The sequence below is a fragment of the Rhinatrema bivittatum genome, chromosome 12 (assembly GCF_901001135.1).
Source record: "Rhinatrema bivittatum chromosome 12, aRhiBiv1.1, whole genome shotgun sequence".
NCBI classification, from domain to species: Eukaryota; Metazoa; Chordata; class Amphibia; order Gymnophiona; family Rhinatrematidae; genus Rhinatrema; species Rhinatrema bivittatum.
Genome location: NC_042626.1, coordinates 48,567,328 through 48,588,748, shown reverse-complemented (window position 1 = coordinate 48,588,748; position 21,421 = coordinate 48,567,328). Strand labels below are relative to the sequence as shown.

Here is a 21,421-nt window from a genome sequence, read left to right as displayed (position 1 = left end):
TGGGTTTTTCATCCCTACCAGCAGATGAAGGCAGAGAACAAAGCTTCACTGACACTGTATATAAGACTGTGCTACCTGCAGCCCCCTAAGTATTTCTCTGTCTCCAGCAGATGGTAGAGGTGCAAAACCCTTGCATCTGGACTGAACTGGGTATGAACAGGAACTGCTTAAGCCACGTAAGACAAAGGTGGGCCACGCTCTGAACTCTCTTGTGATTCTCATGTCAACTTCATCCCTCTCTCTACCTCACAGATTTCCATCACCTCCAAATACAGTTATGGTCTTGCTTTAGACTCTCTCTTCCCTAATTCAGGCCCCTTCCCTGCAAACCCCCCCCTCCCCCCCCCCCCCCCAAGTACTTTACTCCCAAGCATGCATTCCTATACTTCCCCCATGCAGTTCTCACACCATTCAAGCTCTTCTACTTTTTTGGGACATTCTCTTTTTGTGTAAACATCTAGTTGTTCCTTTTCCCCTAATCCCAAAAGAAAACTACTCTATATACCTGCTCTGAAACTGTTCACACCAACCACCTCAACTTTACACTGTCTGCAGCTTCTTCCTATGTGTCACTGTCAGAAACTATGATCGGGGCATCGAGGAATAAACAAAGATGACATTAAGATGGACACTATAAGAAGAATGGCTCTCCCATTCAGCTCTCCCTGTGTGTAGTGCTGCTTCACTGAGAGCTGGATAGAGCAGTAAGAGGATGGGCTATGTATGGTGCCTCCCTGATGGGAGCTGGATGGCACACGATTATAGATGGGGGGGGGGGGGCTCACCTGTTCATCGTGGCCGAGCTCCGGCGTGGAGCATCTCGTGTCTTCGCTGGAAAGGAGGCGTTGAGAGTCACGGGAGGCAGGGGTCGGAGGGGCAGAGAGTACATCTGGACTGATAGGGCTTCGTGGGGATAGGGTGTGCGACAGTTCAGACAGGCTGTGCCCCACGTCGGGCGACGCCGGTTGTGGCGTGGAAGGGTTCGCGCCGCCCAGCTGAGGGGTTGTACGTCCATCCGCTGATCGATATGACCTGCAATGGAAAACCAGAGACGAATTGCTTCCAGATCAATGTCCAGGCACGACATGTTTTTGGTGTGGCAGCTTGGGCATGTTCTCCACGAGCTGTCTACAAGAACAAATGGATTTCTGCGCCCACAGAAGCCTACAGGCTCTACCATCACAGCCAAGGTAGTCAACCTTCACATTTCAAATTATCCTGCAGAATCCAGCAACTGGCATTTGCCTGTGGATAGCTCTGGCAATCATTTAGTTTCACTTGAGTGGTGGGCAGCACTAAGCAGCTCTAGGCAAGCCCATGTTGGCCTGCACAGCTCTGTATGCTACCAGAACTCTTACCTGCTGCCCCTTCTCTGTGGTGGCATGCTTGCTGTGGACATCCATCGCGTCCGCTCCATCTCTTCACACTTGGTGTGCAGCGTTGAGAAAGCGGCATCTGACAGGTCTTCAATCTGGGAAGCAAAAATACGATGCATAAAGTGTTGCATAGACACATGTGTCACACATCTGCAGCACTGAACTAGGACCAGAAGGGCCTTCAAATCCTCCTGTACCAAAATACAGAGAAATGGAGGAACTCAAGCAGGCTAGGGAGTGCCTTTACAAAACCACATGGATTGGTCAGAAATCTGACACACATGGCACTAGACTCTGCACCTGTTACTGCTCTTGCGATTAATAGGTGATACTTCTACCAGCGTCACACATTCAGAACCAACACTGCTGTTAAACCCTTCCACTCCCCACCAAGTCAAAAATCTGAGCAGTGAAAAATCACTTAAGAGGGAGTTCTTTACAGGTACCACTGTGTAATACGCCCCTGTCCAGCCTGTATCTTCACCCCTGCAGTACCCATACTCACAAAGCTTTTGGGAAGATACAACATGTCAATTCCAGGCCAACAGGAAAGCAAAACTGCTTACCTGTAACTTGCATCCTCCTTGGACCGCAGGATAAATCAGACAGACATGTGGGCAACATCTGATGGAGCCAAGGATGCAACATGTACTAGATAAGCCTAGAAGGCTTTTGCGCTCACGTTCACGTGGAATCACAGAGCTGAAAGCCACAAAGCCCCTCGGTCATATTTGCAACTCCAATGGGAGGTAGGAGGGTAGTGACACTTATTTATCCTACTATCCACGGAGAACACCAGTTACAAGGGAGCAGTTTTCCTTTCTCCATGAGAAAGAAGGATGAATCAGTCTCAGATGTGGGGAACTCCCAAGCTATAAAGTGGTTTAAGCCTCCTAACCACACTCTCCTTAAAACAACCTGCACAGCAACTATTTAGCAGTAAGCAGCTGAACAAAAATTATCAGTCAATACTAAAAAGATTTCTTAGAACCGACCATCCAAATTTATTATTCTGGCAAGAGTCAGTGTCTAAGCAGTCATGAGAGGTACATATGTACGCACTGAATACCAAAGTATTGGCTGCATGTATTTCCTCAATGAATGCAGAACTAAGGTGCACAATACACTGCTTTTACATTGTGTGCTTTCACCTGGTCTGCTAACGAGGAGTGTCTGCTGCTGTACAGCAAAGATATGTTGTCAGATTCAATTTGCAATTGAGAAATTACTTACCTGATAATTTTGTTTTCCTTAGTGCAGACAGATGGACTCAGGTTGTGCTCCCCTGCCAGCAGATGGAGACGGAGTCAGGTTTCAAAGCTGACGTCACCCTACATACACCCCTGCAGTGACCTCAGCCTTCAGTATTCTCTTCAAAAGCCACTGTGGACATACTATTGAAAAAAACTTGATTAAAAATGGATAACCGTACCTGTACTCAACCAAACACTGAATCCCAAGTAAGATTATAGATGCCCTGATCTAGGGACTGGATGACGGTTTACCTGTAATCTCTTGCAATCGATATTCACTCCACAGGCGAATCCTTGCTATAGTTCTTAGGCAGCCGTGGGCGGGATACTGAGTCCATCTGTCTACACTAAGGAAAACAAAGTTATCAGGTAAGTAATTTCTCCATTTCCTAGTGCACAGCAGATGGACTCAGGACCAATGGGATGTACAAAAGCTACTCCCAATTGGGGCGGGAGGCTGCTCACAGTCTGGTTAACACCGCCCTTGCAAAGGCTGCATCCTCTTGGGTCTGAATGTCCAGGCGATAGAACCTGGAGAAGAGATGCAAGGAGGTCATGTTGCCACTCGGCAGATGTCGATGGGAGAGTGCAGTCTGGTTTCTGCCCATGAGACCGCCTGAGCCCTAGTAGAATGAGCTCTCATCTGAGAAGGTAATGGCTTTCCAGCCTCCATATAGGCCCCCGAGACCTCCTTAATCCAGCGAGCTATGGTAGCTTGCGAAGCTGGTTCACCCTGTTTCCTTCCACCGTGAAGGACAAACAGGTGATCCGTCTTTCGGACCGGTTCTGAGACTTCCAGATACTGCACTAAAAGTCTCTTGACATCCAAATGACGGAGACCACCATATTCCTCTGCTCCTTGAGTTTATCTAGGCATGGCAATGAAATGGACTGATTCAAATGAAACTCCAAGACTACTTTGGACAAGAAGGATGGGATAGTACGTAGCTGTAACGTCCCTGAAGTCATCCAGAGGAATGGCTCCCAGCACGACAACGCCAGCAGTTCCGAGATACGACGTGCCGAGCATATAGGCACCAAAAACAGTGTCTTCAAGGTCAATAAGTGCAAGGAAAGAATCTGCAGAGGCTGGAACGAAGGCCCTGCCAAGAATTCTGGTAGCAAACAGATTCCACAAAGGAACCGGTAACCGTAAGGGAGGTCAAAGGTGCTTCATTCCCTTCAGAAAAGGGGCCACGTCAGAGTGGGCCTTGAAATAGGAGAGAGCTGCTACCTGCACCTTCAAGGAGTTAAGGGGCAAACCTTTATTCAAAGCATCCTGCAAAAATGCCAGAGTAAGTGGGACTTTGACCGGAGGGTTGATCCTGTGTTCCTCGCACCAGGCCTCAAATACCCTCCAGACTTGCATGTACGCTAGGGATGTGAAGAACTTCCATGCGCAGAGTAAGGTGACAATTACCACTGCAGAATATCCTCGCTTTACCAGGCAAGCCCTCTGAAGGGCCAGACCATAAGATAGAATAGAGTTGGATCCTCATGAAGGACCGGTCCCTGTTGTAATAGGCCCCTGAGCGGTGGGAGGCACAGGGGATTCTCCACCAGGAGTCTCCACGTGTCCACATACCACGGACTCCTGGGCCAATCTGGAGCTACCAGCAGGATTAGTCCCCAGTGGCATTCGATTCTAGAAATGACCCTGCCCAGCAGGGGCCACAGAGGTAATAAGTATAACAACTCCTCTTCTGGCCAGCTCTGAACGAGAGCATCGATCCCCAGGATCAACTGATCTCTTCTGAGACTGAAGAATTGGGTAACCTTCACATTGTGAAATGTGGCCAGCAGGTCGATGGATGGGAAACCCCAGTGATCTACCACCAACTGAAAGGCTTTGGCCAACAATGCCCACTCTCCTGGATCCAGACTCTTCCTGCTTATAAAGTCTGCTCTAACATTGTCTTTTCCTGCGATGTTAAGATCATCTGTAGATGTATTTCCGCCCATTCCATAAGGGGATCTATCTCCTGTGACATTTGCTGGCTTTTGTTTCCACCCTGCCAGTTGATGTAGGTTACCGTCGTTGCGTTGTCTGACATTACAAGGACCACTTGAGCCGAGTATGTGGCTTAATTGTAGACAAGCCAATCTGACTGCCCAGGCTTCCAGGCGGTTTATGTTCCAGAGTGCCTCTTACTTGGTACAACGTCCCTGGGCCATTAGTTCCTGACAGTGAGCTCCCCAGCTCTGGAGGCTTACGTCTGTCATGAGGACCAGCCAGTTCAGAGAGGACAGGGGTACACTCCCGTCCAAATGAGTTTCCTGGAGCCAAGAGCATACTTCCATTGGTAAGAGGAGGCGAATTGAATAGTCTTAAAGACTGCAGGTTCCAATGTGACAGCAGGAAGCATTGAAGTGGTCACATGTGTGCCCTCACCCACGGCACTACTTCCAGGGTTGCCGCCAAACAGAATTGAAGATAGCTTCACACACTCTGGCTTATCGTGCTCCTCAACCGAAGCACTTGGACATCAACTTCCTTATCCATGTAGTCAAATGGAAGACCTTGCCCTGCTTGGTGTCGAATCGGACTCCCAGATATTCCAAGGGCCAGGAGGGTTTGAGACTGCTTTTGTCCAGGTTTACAACCCAACTAAATTCCTGAAGCAAGATGGTCACCTTGTTGGTCACCCGGAGACTCTCTTCCATGGACTTTGCCTGGATCAACCAGTCATCCAAGTATGGGTGCACCAGGATTCCCTCTTCTCCATGCTGCTGCTATGACCAACATAATCTTGGAAGGTGTTCTGACGGCAATGGCCAGGCCAAAGGGCAGCGCCTGAAACTGATAACTACTCAGTACTGCAAAGCAGAAGAAACTATTTTATTGATGGACTGGAATATGTAGGTAGGCCTCGGATAGGTCTAGGGAGGTTAAGATCTCTCCTGATTGTACGGCTATTATCACAGAGTGTAGGGTTTCTATGCGGAAATGAATCACTCGCAGATGTCCGTTGACGATCTTGAGGTCCAGGATGGGGTAAAAGGAACCTTGGCTACGATGAAATAGATGGCATAATGCCCCATATTTTCCTGGGGTGCAGGTACTGGGATTAAAGCCCTCCTCCTACTGTCTGCTTCTTGTGCTGGGAGTGGCAAGGAGATGTCATTAATATGTACCGAGGAGTGCTGCAAAATTCCAGCGCATCTCTTTCTCGTATGACCTCCAGTACCCATTTGTCCGAAGTGATCATGACCCTCCGCTGGTAGGTAGGACAGTCGATCGCCTATCTCCTCTTTCCAAGGGTGGATTGGCAAATTTTCATTGGGGGGTTTGGGACGAACCTGAACCCAAGCCTGACCCTCTCTTGGGCTGTTTGCTCCGAAAGGACTGAGACCTCCCCCAAAGGACCAAAGATCTCTGAAATGTCATTTTTCTGTAGGGGTGAAAGTGCTGGGAGCCCTTGGATCGACCCCCCAAAGGCGATGGGCGCTATAATTACTTTCGCTTATCTTCTGATAGCCGGGGAACTGCAGATTTGCCCCATTTACTGGCCAGGTTTTTCCAATTCGCTTCCGAAGAGAAGTGATCCTTTAAAAGTTATCTTTGAGAGATTTGCCTTGCTGACCAATTCTGCAGCCATAGCTATCTTCTTGCCACCACCACCACCGAGGCCACTCCTCTAGAAGAGGTACAGACCAGGTCCGAGCCCACGTCAGCTAAAAAGGCGGCGGTGGGTTCCATAACGGGGACTCAGGTCCGGGGTTCTTCCAGTTAAGGCTGTGGCTGACCCATCCTCTGAATGGGAGGAACCGGGCTTAGCAAAGTCCGGGAAGGCCAACTCTCCCTGGGCTTCCTCATAAGTGATGACATAAGCAAGAATCCAGGTCAGACTGCAGGGGAGGAATAGCCTTGTGACCTTGGGCAAGTCACTTTACCCTCCATTGCCTCAGGTACAAAAACTTAGATTGTAAGCCCTCTGGGGATAGAGAAATACCTACAGTACCTGAATGTAAACCGGTGTGATATCTCAATTGAGATCGAATGCCGGTATATAAAAATAATAAATAAATAATTGAAAACAACTTGTTGAAGCATAAAGTATCCTTTTAATAAGTACAATCCTTGAAAGACAATGACCTAAAGAGGTTATCTAAGATTCAGTCCCCCAACACGGGACTGAGTTTCGCAGAGCTGCGTCTGGAGAAACAGAAGCAAATTCAACTGAAATATCCCACTATGAAGAAAGCTGTGTAGATAAACTAGTATAATCACAAGTAACAAGTCCCTAATAAAAAGGAATTGTCATAAACATATCGGGAAACGTCTGCGCCAAAGAAGCGGAATCAATGTGTGAATTAGTGGCAGAGGGTCTGCGGAGGTAAAAGTGGCTAGGAGAGCAAGTCTGGTCTGGTTATATCAAATACCAATTGCTGGTTCACTACGCCGGAAAAGCAGAATCAATGTTTGGATCAGCAGGGAAGAATTTCCAAAGTTGAAGCAGCTCAGAGAGCATACTAGATCCAGCTGCCAGGTCAAATCAAGTAACGATCGTTGGTTCACTTTAAATTGAAGTGGTGAAAATTTGTGATTCTCCTTGAAATGGGCTCTGTTAGGTGTCTAAAAACAATTCAACCAAGCGACCTGACAACAGTCTGGGAAGAAGGATTGGAAGCTCCTATTCTGATGCCTATTTCTCCCCCCCCCCCTCCACCACAACACCCTAGACTGCAGATTTTACAACTCTACTATCTGCTGGAGTCAGAGAAATACTGAGGGACTGCAGGTGGGTCATAAGTTACATAGCCAAGTGTCAGTAAAGCTTTTATTCTCTGTCTTCCATCTGCTGATAGGGAGGCAAAAGCCAGTAATCTGGTCTGATCTGGGGTACAAACAGGAGAGATAAGTGGGAATGCCCCTATGTATCCATTTTTCCCTCTGGTAAGCTGTGCATGTGTGCGTATGCACACAGGTCATGAACTCCAGGCACACAACAAACAGAGCATACCAGAAATCCTAATATTATTTTCATTATACTGGCCTATAGTGGACAAATTTAAATTCAGCTTATAAAAAGTTGCATAAAAAATGTTTGCGCACATAGCTTTTCAAAAATTAGAGGGAACATTGCCCAGGAGTAAGGGATTCCCCTACAAATTACTGCCTCTCATTGCTCATTCTAGAGCTGCAGGTGCCTGCCTACTCACAAGCCAGAAAAAATGTACCCCGCTGACATGCTGAGCCACTGTAGACTTATCTGCGCACCATGCCCTTCTCTTTTCACAGCCATATTGGAAGCCAGCAGAGGAAAGGAGAGGGGAGAATGATCATCTCAGACCCCAGCAGTCAAAAAAGCAAACAATGTTAGGAATTATTAGGAAGGGAATGGTTAACAAAACAGAAAAGGTCATAATGCTTCTGTATCGCTCCATGGTGAGACCGCACCTTGAATACTGTATACAATTCTGGTCGCCGCATCTCAAAAAAGATACAGTTGTGATGGAGAAGGGCAACCAAAATGATAAAGGGGATGGAACAGCTCCCCTATGAGGAAAGGCTGAAGAGGTTAGGGCTGTTCAGCTTGGAGAAGAGGCGGCAGAGGGGGGATATGATAGAGGTCTTTAAGATCATGAGAGGTCTTGAACGAGTAGATGTGAATCGGTTATTTATACTTTCGGATAATAGAAAGACTAGGGGGCACTCCATGAAGTTAGCAAGTAGCTCATTTAAGACTAATCGGAGAAAATTCTTTCACTCAACACATAATTAAGCTCTGGAATTTGTTAGCAAAGGATGTAGTTAGTGCAGTTAGTGTAGCTGGGTTTACAAAAGGTTTGGATAAGTTCATGGAGTAGAAGTCCATTAACTGCTATTAATCAAGTTTACTTAGGGAATGGCCTCTGCTATTACTGGCATCAGTAGCATGGGATCTTCTTAGTGTTTGGGTACTTGCCAGGTTCTTGTGGCCTGGTTTGGCCTCTGTTGGAAACAGGATGCTGGGCTTGATGGACCCTTGGTCTGACCCACCATGGCAACTTCTTATGTTCTTATGACCGAGTCCCAAATCCAGCACAGCACCATAGGAGACTGGGGGGAGACAGTCCAGGGAAAAAGGATGGTGCTAGAAGCCTTTTTTTTTTTTAATAAACTTTACTGCCTCTCTGTTGCTCTCCAAAACCTAAGGGAGTGTGTGCTGTCAGTAGCTCCTGTTGCCAGACTCACAAAGGGAAAAAAGTCACCCAAGTCCACCTGGTGCTTGACCCATCGGTGCAGGAACTCAGACCCCCCAATTGAGTTGGTTCCCAAGGAGGAAGGGAGAATCAATCATTCCCATCAGGCCCATTGCCTGGAGTGCCCCCAATACTCTGCCTACAATCCACTGAGAACCTAGGCCTATAAAGCCTTCTTGGGAGCAGCCTACATTTAGCTACAACACCAGTAAACACGTCTAAATCATCTGAGTCAGAGAAGTACTGAAGAGCTGAAAGCAACACCAGACCCCGACAGGCTGAGTGAAGACAGCTTTGAGCTTTTTTCTGTCTCCATCTGCTGAAAGAGGGGACATTACACACTTGTTTGGACTGGTCTGGCATGGACGATAAGTAAGGGTCAGATGATAAACCCAGGGAATCATCTTTATCAGAGCCAAATCTATGAAATCATGAACAGTCTTCTATAAGTGCTCCAACTTGGAGTCAAAATCAAACAAGGGGAGAGGGGTGGGGAACAGACATGTATTGGCAAATAAGGTATGTGCCTCTTATGGAGGGGAGGGGAGGGTGGTCCATAGCAGCTGTCCTATGATGAGACCTATTTTTCAGAGGCTGAATGACTTCTCAGTACCATATTCAGTGCTATGTTGGATCAAAGCTGAACTATCAGCACTGAAGACTGTGTTGTAAATGAAGAGATACCAGTATAGGCTCCACTTGTCCAAAACAACTGGAATTGGTGTGGAAGGTATCGGTGCACTTGGCATCAAACCTATTCGAAGCATAGGTAGATGCAGAGTTAAAAAGTCTAAATCCTGTCTAAACCCTTTTCATATACCACTCCAGGTAACAGCCGACGCTGGAAAAAGCATATCCTCCTGTGTTATCAACAGTGACAGAGGTCTCATACGAACAGATAGGTTGAGCGGAACAGGAGATGTTATTAATGTACTCTGTATTGAAGAGGTATCCTCTTGCATTGATCTCTATGACATTGTCGTCATTGCACTGAACCAAAGGACTAGACCAATGGTGAAGTCTCAACGCTGGAGTCCATTGATCAGCCTTAATGGATCTTAATCTTGCACTTGACTCCAACATCTTGTCCATGGAGTAGCAAAGAGTGGCTGTCCTTCAAAGTATTCATACCTTGTCTTGAAATGGACTCTAAAGATGTGGCAGCAACTTTCAATGCCAAAGGTTCATGAGCTGATGTGGACGATTTTGGTATGGATAGTTTTGATGTCGATGGTTTCAAAGATTTTGAGGCCGATGCAGGATGTTGGGTTCAAAACAGTCTGGATGTCATCCTAATAACAGAGCCTTCAAAGTTTTGTGGCTCTAAGAGATATCATAGAACACCTTACTCAATTTGGAAAATCTTGTTCAAACTCTACACACATGGTATGGTAGTTAGTGAGACATTTACTGTTGCGTGTAGGACACTATTTAAATCCCATGGCTTTGTCATCAGCTATTGTGGAGAAAATGTAGTCAGCCAAATTAAAAATAAAAATTCTGGGTTTCAACCAAAAAAAAAAATGACCTCAGGCTTCTTGTGGTTGAGGTACCTAAAAAAGAATTTAAAAAGCAAGTATTTAGAGAAAGCAGTGAGGGAGCTTTCTGACCGAAGTGGAATTTCCCATTGCAAAATACATCCATGAAAAAAAACCAAAACAGTCTGACAGAGGGTTTTGCGGCACACAAGTTGTGCACGAGCAGAAAAGGGTTCTAGGCTAACATTCTGTCCTCGGCACAGTCACAAAGCACTCACATGTGAGACCAATTCATCCTGTTTGTCCATGGAGAAATGGTAAAATGAAGCTCCTGAAGTCCTGTGCAGCTCCCCGTCTCACCACCTGGGTCTCTGGTATAATCCCAAATACAGAATGCAGCCCCACATAGACCGTAAACTCATCAGGGTATGGTCTGCTAAACTCTGCACTTGTCTTCTTTGTTAAGTTCTAAACTGAGTTTTGTTTTGGGTTTTTGTTTTGGGGGGGGGTTGGATTGGGGGGTGTTTAACTCCTTCTGTTCATTTTGGGTAGATATAGTGCTGCAGATAGGGGCTTAAAACTCCTGGAATCCAGAGATTCTCCTGGAAGCAGCAATTTCTCAACAGGGGTAAATGAGGGCCTCACCTCAGCACTTTGCATGCAGAAAAACAGAGTAAGATTACCTCCACATCCTCCTCGTCTGGATTAAGAACACGGGCCGTCACCTCCACCTCTCGCCAGCTGAAGAAAAGGAAAAAAAAAAAAGGTAGGTCAGCATGGGAGGTGGGGGCAGGTGACAGTAAGGGAGGGGAGCAGGTCAGAAAGGAAGCAGTTCCATACCTTGGGGTGAGGATCTCCTTGTACTGCAGCTTCTCCACACGAGTAGTGGCAGCCACAGACATCGGGATGACGATGTTGTTAATGTCAAAGGAACTTTCACCCCTCCTCCTTCTCGCTGCCTGTTGAGCGAGAAAGAAAAGTGAATTTGAAATATAGGTCGAGGGACTACTTCTTTCCAGCTTTTAGTGAAAACTCAGGAGAGGATGAGGCTATGCCATCTGTCGGCAACGAGTCATTTCTGGGACAATAATCAGATCTCTTATTAAAAGCAAAAACAAAGAAAAACCAAGCTGATTTATCTACGATTCTTTCTAAATTGTGCTTTTCTGGTTCGGGAAGCACGTACTGAGATCCAGGATCTAACTCGTGTCCGGCAATCTAAACTGATCAATATGGCATCTCTCAGCACCCGTGCACTCCCTGTCATGTTCCTTAGCAGTGGAGACGGGGACTTACCGATGAGCCGGAGATGCCATGGCCGCCTATGCTGGCAGGGGTCGAGCTGTCCGAGGATGTGGACAACTGCCGCAGGAGGGGGCTGTGCGCTGGGAGTTGTGTGCCAACTGTATTCAAGCAGGGTACACCACCATCATATCTTGACACTACACACGTGGGGGAGAGGGATAAAGAGAGAGAGAGAAAAAAAAAAAAGTCAGCAAACCATTCCAGAATCCAAAGCCAACAAGACTAAAGAAAGAATTCCTCTACACAAGCAACCAGGGAAAGGCACACAGCAGCTTCCAGCTGCCTCCCCCAATGTGCACACACCACTCTCCGTGTTAGCGTGGGCCCCCGGAATCCCCTCCCCTCCCCCACCACCGCCGGGTAGCATGCACTTCCAGAACCCCGCTGACACTCACAGTCACCTCTCTCAGCCGAGGGATCCCGTAATCGCTTCTTGCTCTGACTTCTGTCGTGTGAGGGCACTGTGATGTGGGAACGTCCTAGCCGTGGAGCCGGCGCTCTCTCTGCCTTAGATACTGTTAATAGCTCGTCTAACTGTTGCCTGGGGGGCTTCTCAGGCCGGCTTTTATGATGCAAGAGTTCTGAAATTAGGATTGAGGAAGTGGGAGGGATGGAACAGACAGATATTAGGCAGGGGATGAGAGAGACTGCACTACAACCCAAGGAAGCCCTCCCAGCACAAGTAAGGAAGGACATGGGGGGGGGGGGGGGGGGGGGGGGGGGGGGAAGAGAAACCTCTTTCGGCAGCTAGCAGAAGTTTCAGACCGCTGGTGTCAGCTGGGTCATGACGTGCACCTGAGCAGCAGGACAAGGCACAGTGAGGCCTAGGTCAAAGGGCATAGCATTTGCCATATCAGTAGAATCCTGCATGTCCCCGTCCCCCCCATCAGTCACACCTGGGTTATGCTGGATCCATCTCACTTCACCCTCATTGGGCTGAATAAGACAGGAATCAGTGTATTTACAACTGCATAACCACATTTGTACACATTCCAGGCAGCAGGTACTTACAAGTCTGGTTCTCCAAATGTTTTGTGCAATGCTTGAGAATGCAATGCCCAGCTCAGACCTATAAATCTGCTTCCCTCCGCCCGCTAAGCATTAGGCATGATTCCTCTTGCTGGCTTACTCCAGGACTCTTCAAACACCCCAGGAACACAAGCAAAACCTTCAAAGGCTGTAAGCCATCCTCATCCCCAAATGAACTCACATGGTCATTCCTCCTCTCACACACCTGAGGTCGTATGTCTCTCCAGTCCAGGTCACACATTCCTCCCCCCCACCACCCTAGTTATGCATTCCTCTCTCTCAGAAGACTACTACATCCTCCTATGACTGGCAGTAGGATGCAGCTCCTTTGAGAGCTACTTACACTGACACCCAGTCGCCTTCTGAAACAGATGCACTAGGTTTTCTCTCCAGGGCTTGCAAGAACAATCCCTGTAACACTTCCTCTCTCTCCTCCACCACCAAGAAGCAGACCGAGTGAATGGGTCACTGGCAATGCTCGCCCCAAACCCCAACGAACAGGCAGTATGATTCCAGGGCCCAGACGCACAGAAACTGTCCAAATACTCAACCATCACACTGATTACTGCAGCAAAAGCAAAGACCTCAGCAAGCAGCAGCACCCATAAATGTTAACACACACACACACACACACGTCCTCTAGTGGCAGACTCCTGTCACTTTCCGGTTTCGCCTGCCAGTCAGCGACCACCAGCATGAGAGGAGAGAAGGCCCTCCTGCACTGCAATCCACCAGGGGATGAGCACTTACTGGTTTTGGCTAGGAAGGTGTTGACGAGGCTGTGTCGGTCCTTGTTCGTGGGGCTGGGAAGGGAGCAGGGCACCAGCTCTTTGTGTTTCAGCGACAGCTTTTTGGGAGGCCTGAGCTTCTCGAAGGCTCTGTTCTGCCACCGAGACTTCAGGGTGCCCTGGAAAGGGAGGCTTGCAGGAACGTCTGTCAGGAGACACAAGGCGGGAGAGGGAGGGTCAGCAGCAGAACCTTTACACAGCAGCGCTAGGCCTGGCTAAACCAGCTCAGTCGCGAGGTTCCTGCCGGCAGAGAACTTTTACATTTTCAGCTTGTGCCCGTCGCTCCAAGTCCCAAAACGAGGTGGGGGGCTTGCAACAGGACTGCATACTTCAGCACTCTGAAAAGTCTTCTCTGCGCTTCGAGTACTGGGTATAACTGATAACAGGGATATTCTCGGTCCCTGAGACATCCCCTTTAACAGGCTGTGCTCGGGAGCAGAAGGCATTCCCTTCCAGACCTGCAAAACCGGCACGTTGCAGCAAGTGGCCAGCAGATGGCACTCCCGCTACGTAGGCCGCACAGGCAGAAACGAAAGTCCCTTTCACCAGGGTTACGTCACCCCAAAATTTCCTGCCTGGGAACAGTCAGATCAGATAATGTGCAACAATGGGAAAAAAACGCCTCCAAACAGAGCCCCAACGAAGGTCTTCACAAAGCCCCGGGTCATCACAGGCGCCGCGCTTCTGCCAACAGGAACGAGACGGAGCCCTAAGCAGATGCAGAAAGAACTGCAGCCCATTTCCCACCGGGGCCCAAGCAGCACAGCTCATCCAAGCAGGCAGCACATGGAGTGTCAAAGCACTCTGCTCTCAGCAGAGGGATCCTAATCGCCCCACTCCCACAACACACACAAGCAGCATTACAGGGTGCAGACACACCCCTTTCTTTCCCCAATTCGGCACTGCCTCAGGCTCAGCACGTTACGGGGGGGGGGGGGGGGGGGGAGGTAGCTGTGGGCCAACGGCTGAAAGTGAGCATCAGGAAGATTCAGAATCTAATGGCAGATCGCTGACCCCAACACTGACTGTTACGAGCTCCCTGTGCCTCTGTCCTGCTGTAACTGGTTGAAATATTAAATTACTGTCCTCAAGCTGTCTCCTGTCCCCCACCCCCCAGGAATCACATTATCCAGCCTAGGAGCAGTTTCCTGAAGGATCAACAACAACGACAAAGCAGTCCGAGGCACTATTTAGATCAGGGGTGGGCAATTCTGATCCTCGAGGGCCACAAACCAGTCGGGTTTTCAGGATATATCTAAAAAACAGGCATGAAAAAGATTTGCATACAACTGAGAGAGGGCATGAAAATCTCTCTCATTCACGTTCATTGGGGATATCTTGAAAACCCTCGAGGACTGGAATTGCCCACCCCTGATTTAGATGAAAGGTGCCACCTAAAATCATATTAAAGACCCAGAGTAGGACCAATGAGAATTCACACCTCCTCTCTCCCCTCCTGACCACAGTAATGCAGTGCTCTCTAGAACACGGGCAGCCTCTCGTGGACCCCAACCTGCTCTGCGTTCGGCAAGCACAAGCCTTATCCCTTCGGCTATTTATTTTTTTTTTAACTATTGGAGACTGCGATTTGTCACAAAGCATACACGTTACCTGGCATGGAATCCAGAGTTAATTAATAAAATTAAAAAAAAAAAGAGGAGCAGGCAACACCGAAGGGACACTTAACACAGAAAGTGGGTGCCATGGGCAGGAGTGAGGTGCGTCAAAAGCGGGAACCAGACGGCAGGCGCCACGGACGGAAGTGATGGGTGACCAGGCTGACCAGGGCTACCCGAATCACTTACCGTTGGGGAATGATAGGACAGGGTGGATGCAGAAATCTAGCTGAGACATGCGTTCCAGCACGGGGGCTTCATACTGGAATCCTGTCGGCGGCGAGCTCGGACCCCCGCAGAGGGCGCAGGCAGGGTTCAGGTCACAGCTCCCCCGCACTGTGCTGCTCCGATGCACCTAGGATAGAGGGATGGAGAGAGAATGGGGTTAAGTTCCCGGGGGCTGCTACCCTAAACCCAGCTAAATCCCCTCCACGTGCAAGCCCTTTAACATCGGTGAGCTCCACGGCGGGTGCCAGATCTCCATGGATTGCCACGCACGAGGGAGATCCGATGAGCAAGAAAAAGAGCCAAAAAGCTCGGGAGGGCAGGCAGGTGCACACAAAAACAGGGGTCAAAGCTGGGGAAGAACCCGCGCACACAGAGACTAGAGTTGGGGGAAACCTGCGCTAATTGGAGAGACGGTGTATTGCATGCGCAGACTAAAACGGAGTGTGGGGGGAGGGGGTCGTCACATACCTTTTTGGAGAGTGGGACGATGACACCCGGTCGCACCAGTCGGCGTTTCTTGCAGCTCAATACAGGGCGGGTGCGGGCGGATACATGGGTGCCATCCGGGGGCAATGGGAGCAGATTCATCCGCTGCTTTTTAAGGGTCAGCCCCTCGGGATCATCTCCTGGGGGACGGTCAGCCAGCCCCGGCGGCAGACTGGAGAGAGAGAGAGAGAGAGAGCGAAAAAAAACCTCAGCATCAGGGAGACCCTTCAAGCCATCGCTCCAAACATCTACAACAGCACCACGGGAAGCAGCCCGCCCCAGACACGCTGACCCCCGTGAATCAAGTCAAGGGAAGTTTCCACCTCCTTCTGGACTAGGACAATGGAGATCAACACAGGGTAGGAGGGAGAGCGGCCTCCTCCTCCTGTCAGAGCCATCAAGGGTACAGGCTCCAACCCTGAGGAGACAGGGTTTTATGGGGTTTTCCCAAGGGGGACGGGAGGGCAGTATTATACCAGCAAACCCTATAACCTGACTTCAGTCAAGGTTTATAACCACTGCACGAGATACCCGTTCAAATCCTAGCAAGCAAAAAGACAGAACCTCCGTACTGAAAAGGTGGGCCCAGAACCGGCTGTGGAAACAGACCCAAGGTCCTCAGTAATGTACCAACAGCCTTGGGGGTATATTTGGTCGGGGGTGCTCATTAATGACATGGACGATGACGAAGAGCACACACGAACAGAACCGGTCATGGCCTAGCGCTGCTGTCATGGCTCTGCCATCACTTACCTGTTGACGACGCCGTTCACGGGTCTGGTGGCAGCACATAGTTTGGAGGTCGAGGACTCGGCCTGAGTGCCGGTCTCCACAGGGTTTTCTGAGGACCGGCAGCTAGAAGCGACCTACGAAAGGTTGGAAGGAGAAGTCCTATATAAACAGATTCCACTTTCCACCCTGGGCCACAGGGCTCCCATGAAACTCCCCTGCAAGCCCAGGAGGGAAGAGGAAGCAAGGTCTTTGCGCTCATAGCGGATCTATACATTTCCACCTGCTGTCACCTCAGCTCCTACAGCCCGAGATTAGTTAATTCTGCAGCAGGACAAGTGAGATGAGCTTAAACACTTGGCCACCAGCCAGCGGCTTTGCCTGACTGCATTCTCAGAAACCCACCCGTTTTCAGAAGGCAACCATGACATCCGTCTGGCCGGTGCCTGCATCACGATACTTAACCAGCCAAAAAAAATAAAAGATTACCATTTTCAGTTTCCGCTCTTACCAGTCTGTCCACCCCAGCGGGGAGCGGCAGCAAGCTCTCCGTTCTGCCATCCGTGCTCAAAGGACGAGGCGGCTCATCCACTGGGGGGTCTGTGGGAGGGACTTCGCCAAGGACAAGCAAACCCTGCGAGAGAGGGGTGGTGGTGACATTACTGTACGGGTCTGCCAGCATCACAGGCTCAAGTGCTGGCTCTCTGTGCACATTCCCATGCTCCCCATCCCCCACCCCCAGTCTCCGATAAGGAGCAGCCACCAGCATAGAAAAAGTAACACACACACACACACCTCATAGTCACTAATGCAAAAACCTAACTCTCACAGGCTCACACAATCTTTTCCCTGACATCACAAGCTCGGGGGCCCACTCACAGGGTCTTTGAAGTTCATGACCTGAGAAGTCTTGCCATGTTGGGTGTCTGTGCCCTTGTAAAAAGGGATAAATACTGTGGCAGTGTTTTACTGAATGGACATTTTCCTAGCCCGAGCTTCTCAGGGACGATTAATACTGTGAGACTGGTTCAAGTACGCAGGACTTCTCGCGACAGTCCCCTCCTGCCAGGCAGCAACTATCGACGCTCAGAGCAAGGGAGAGGTCAGCTCTAGCCCTACAAGCAGAGAGCGCAATAATAGCGCCGCCAGCCAGCAGCACGAAGCAGAGTGGGCTCAGGGCTGCAGATTTTCCCATGGGAGTAGCCGCCCTCCTTCCAGTCCCCTGGGGCTCAATTTATATGAACCCCCCACACCCCCACCCTTTCCCAGAAAGGCAAGAGACCACACAAACCAGAGCTTTGGAGTAGGCAGGGTACTGGACCAGGAAGCGATGACCAGACACTCAAAGCATGAGCTGGACAGAGAGTACACACCTGCGGCGCTGCCAAGGGCGGCAATGCAAGACGCTTGGCAACTGGGATCAAGTCCCCTCTCCCCCAGCAAAAGACTCTGCTCTTTACCTTGTTAGCCCGGATCTGCTTGTAAATGTCAGTCTGCTGCCGGATCCGGTACTCCAGGTCCGAGACGTGTGCCTGTAGCCAGTTCCAGCGGCTCACGATGGCTGCTCGATCCTCTGCCCAGCGCCATTCGGACCGCTGCCGCCTAAGAGAGAGGAAAGGGAAGCCGTGACCACCGCTTTTGGGTGCTCCTCATTTCCTCCCAGAATAAGCAAGTCAAGAACCAATGGCAAAAACGTTGCAGGTTCCTCAGACCCCAGCCCATAACCCCCATAACTCAGTGCATGCACGACACTCAGACCCGGGATGTGCACATTGTGCGTTTCCTAACCGATGCAAGAAGCTGCGGGCTGCTCACGCTCTCCTTCCCCCCTACTGTCCTCAATCCAGCCCTGGGCAGCACTCCTGATGCCCCCCCATTACCTTCATGTCCTGCAGAGAGCCCGTGTGGCCCCAGTTCTGGAGTGCGTGGAGAAGGCTGGGGGCGCTCCTCTGAGATCGGGGATCACTTTGGTCTTGGGGGGAAACAGCACAGCAGCAGCAAACCTTGACCAGAACTGCCAAGCAGCCCCCGAGTCCTTGCACTTCCTACCCCCTGCTCTCTAGATCAGATTCCTGGAAATCCTCAGGGCCATGAGGCAAACCAGCCGAGAAAGAACCTGTGCGGGATTTACTGTGCTCATGCTGGCCCCAATCTACACAGCACCCACTTGTGCTAAGAGGAGAGACACAGCTAAGTGGTATTTCAAAATGATCTTATTTACATGCCTGGGGCCAGAATATGCCTCCCTGGCACACAATGCTTTGGCAAACTTCTATTATGGAATCTGTAAATTTAGCTTTCCTTACAGGGGGTGGTGTAATGGGTTCATTCCTATCAATTTCTCAAAGTCCACTGCTAATGCCCTTCTTAATGCTTTCACTGTGCCAAAGAGAAGCAACGTAGCAAGGTGCAACTGGAAGTTCTTTTAAATCAGGCGGCACCCGGAAGCTGCCCCAAATTATAAACCCTGCTGGGCCTCACCCTCCACCAGGGAATCCCTACGCACAGTTTGCTTGTGATTGGGCAACCCAGTGGCTAACACCATCCTGGCTATCTAATGGTTCTTCCGGGCCACAAAATCTCAGGGCCCACAGACACAAAACGAGAGAGATTAATTAATGCAATCAACTCTCTTCAAACATGGGTTTCTAAATCAGTAACTCATCACCATTTTTAAAGGAGCCTTTCGGCCTAAAACGGGATCCCAACACATCACAAACTGGAGCACGCATGCAGCCATCTCCAAAGTTGGAAACTCTAGCTATCAATTTTGATGCCTGACCCAAACCCAGTGGCATCCCCAAGTGTCTGAAGAGAAGAAACATTAACAGTTACAGAACAGATTCAAATCAACCGAATGGACTGTCCTCGCTATCAGCCGGCCTGATACACTGCAGGCCGCAAGGAACTTTTCCCATGGCAGGTTTCTAACTTTTAAAGGGAAAAGAAGGTTGCCAGCTCTTAAAAGTGATGGAGTTTTGTTTGTTTTTTTTTTTTAAATCTGCACTGTGCTGGGTGCCTCTTGCCATGTATACAATACTCACAAGGTAAGGAGTCATCTGCAGAGAATCTGTTCTTAACCGGTTACAAATCGAGCAGCTGAGATGCCGTGGTGAATGCAGAGTGCCATGCCCCCTAAGCCACGGCTACATCCCAGCAGAAAGAGAGGGTTACAGCGCACAGCTTCATCACGACTCCTCAACTAGGCTCAGCCAAGGCATGGGGGGGTCAGGGCATTATCCGGCAAGCATTTCCTCCTGCGCCGAGCACAATGCCAAGCGATCAGGGGATGCACATTTCTCCAAAGCTGACCGAGAAAATCCTGGGGGAAGAGAGGTGAAACGACGGCTACAGCAGCAGCAGGGACAATCCAGACCAGCACCCAAACCTGAGACGTGGCCCCTGCAGCTGCACTTTCTGTAAACTACTATTTTGTAATGTTTTCCCATTTCTTCTACCCTTTTAATTATGTCTCTTAGTTTGTCATGTCAATAAAGTTATCTGAGTCCTACCATCGTCTGCTCTGAGTGTTTCCAGCAGCAGGGTGGCTACGACACAAGGCTGCCCTCCTAATCAAATCCAGCCGCCTGCCTTCGTACACTGCCCAAAGGAAGACCTATTCTGATCCTGCAAAATGATTCCTGGCTCCCAGGTCGTGTGATCTATTGGACCTGCTGCATTTCCTATGTCAGCAGCCAGAATGGGGGGGGGGGAGAGAGGGAGGGTCAGAGATCCTGCACTGGAGCAGATGGTGCAAATGCTGGTAAACAGTGAGTGCAGAATTAGCAGGATTACGTAAGGAGCCCATCCCACAGATTAACATCCGCACCAGGAAAGCAGACGGGCAAACAGAGCCAGGAATGCAGTCACCCCTCCCTTCTCCCAAGCATACAAAGCTGCATGTGTATGCACCAGAGAAGCACCCTCTCCTGACTCTTCCTCCTCAAACTGAGTGGGGACACACCAGAGGAGCACAGAACAGGATCAAGGGGCAAGGGACTGAGGGCGCTCTGTGCTGATTTTTCTGGTTGTGTTGGAGCTACGCTCAGGACTGGGCAGAGACCACAGAAAAGGGAGTAAGCCCTGCAGCAGAGACAAGGGATTGGGGTGGAGGCAGGGAGAAGCCCCCTCGCTCTTGGCAGCCTGGACACCAGCATTACACAGGGCTGCTGGCAGCGCTCAATCCTAACACCGAGCTGAGCTCCCAGGACTCCACAGAGAGCAAGGGAGACCTTCCCTGCCCGGCCTTCCACTCCCGTGGGGCAACAGACACTCAGAATTGTCGCCGCAGGCACAAACCGGGTTCCAGGTTTGATGCCACCAACCACCGGTCTTTCTGCCTGACAGGGAGCCCAAACTTAAGAATAAAATGCAAAATGTGCACAAACCAGGTATAGCCTATAGGCAAAGCAGCGAGATTAATGGGCATCCTGAGGAGCACAAAGTGAGAGCTCTCCTGGGTTTTACACACGGTAACAGCACAGCACTGTTGCCTGGCAGGGAGAAGGCGACATAGTAACAGTTAATGGCGGAAGAAAAAGGCCAAATTGACCCATCCAGTCCGCCCAGCTGAGATTCTTCCACTTTGGGTGAGCGAACCTATAAAATACTCATTACACAACTCAAACCAGCTAAGCCCTCCCATGACTTTCACCTGAACTTTCAACCCTTTGCCTTTCACCACTCTCCACATTCGTCCCAAGCCCTGCTTCTGCGCGCTACCCCTCCCCTGCCAGGCCAAGATGATCTGCTGGTGAAACACAGGCACTGATCATTTCCTGTTAGCAATTGCGTTTTATCCAGCCTGCACAGGCTGGATAAAACGCAGGGCAGAACCTGGCTGCCGTAGCAGAAGAGGGTATCTCACTTCAGCCCTGCTGCAGAGGTGACACAGGGCACACACACACACAGCACCAAAGTGAGGGAGTGGGCGTGTACAGGGTGCAC

At 49.8% G+C, this 21,421-nt stretch overlaps 1 protein-coding gene across 5 annotated transcripts in view; it reads right to left on the bottom strand.

Moving 5' to 3' along the window:
* The window catches only part of KANSL1 (KAT8 regulatory NSL complex subunit 1), a 128,845-nt gene that overhangs the window by 30,644 nt on the left and 76,780 nt on the right, over positions 1-21,421 (bottom strand). For 3 of the 5 annotated variants that reach the window (XM_029572627.1, XM_029572629.1, XM_029572628.1), the window contains exons 3-14: positions 17,935-18,076; positions 16,986-17,108; positions 16,499-16,611; positions 15,728-15,917; positions 15,221-15,386; positions 13,378-13,560; positions 11,994-12,179; positions 11,590-11,735; positions 11,134-11,252; positions 10,977-11,034; positions 1,359-1,471; positions 786-1,032 (exon numbers count right to left, since the gene is read on the bottom strand). In XM_029572627.1, coding sequence (XP_029428487.1) covers positions 786-1,032; positions 1,359-1,471; positions 10,977-11,034; positions 11,134-11,252; positions 11,590-11,735; positions 11,994-12,179; positions 13,378-13,560; positions 15,221-15,386; positions 15,728-15,917; positions 16,499-16,611; positions 16,986-17,108; positions 17,935-18,076 — 1,786 coding nt within the window. The remainder of the gene's footprint in view (positions 1-785; positions 1,033-1,358; positions 1,472-10,976; positions 11,035-11,133; positions 11,253-11,589; positions 11,736-11,993; positions 12,180-13,377; positions 13,561-15,220; positions 15,387-15,727; positions 15,918-16,498; positions 16,612-16,985; positions 17,109-17,934; positions 18,077-21,421) is intronic. The other 2 variants (XM_029572630.1, XM_029572631.1) reach the window with 2 other exon arrangements.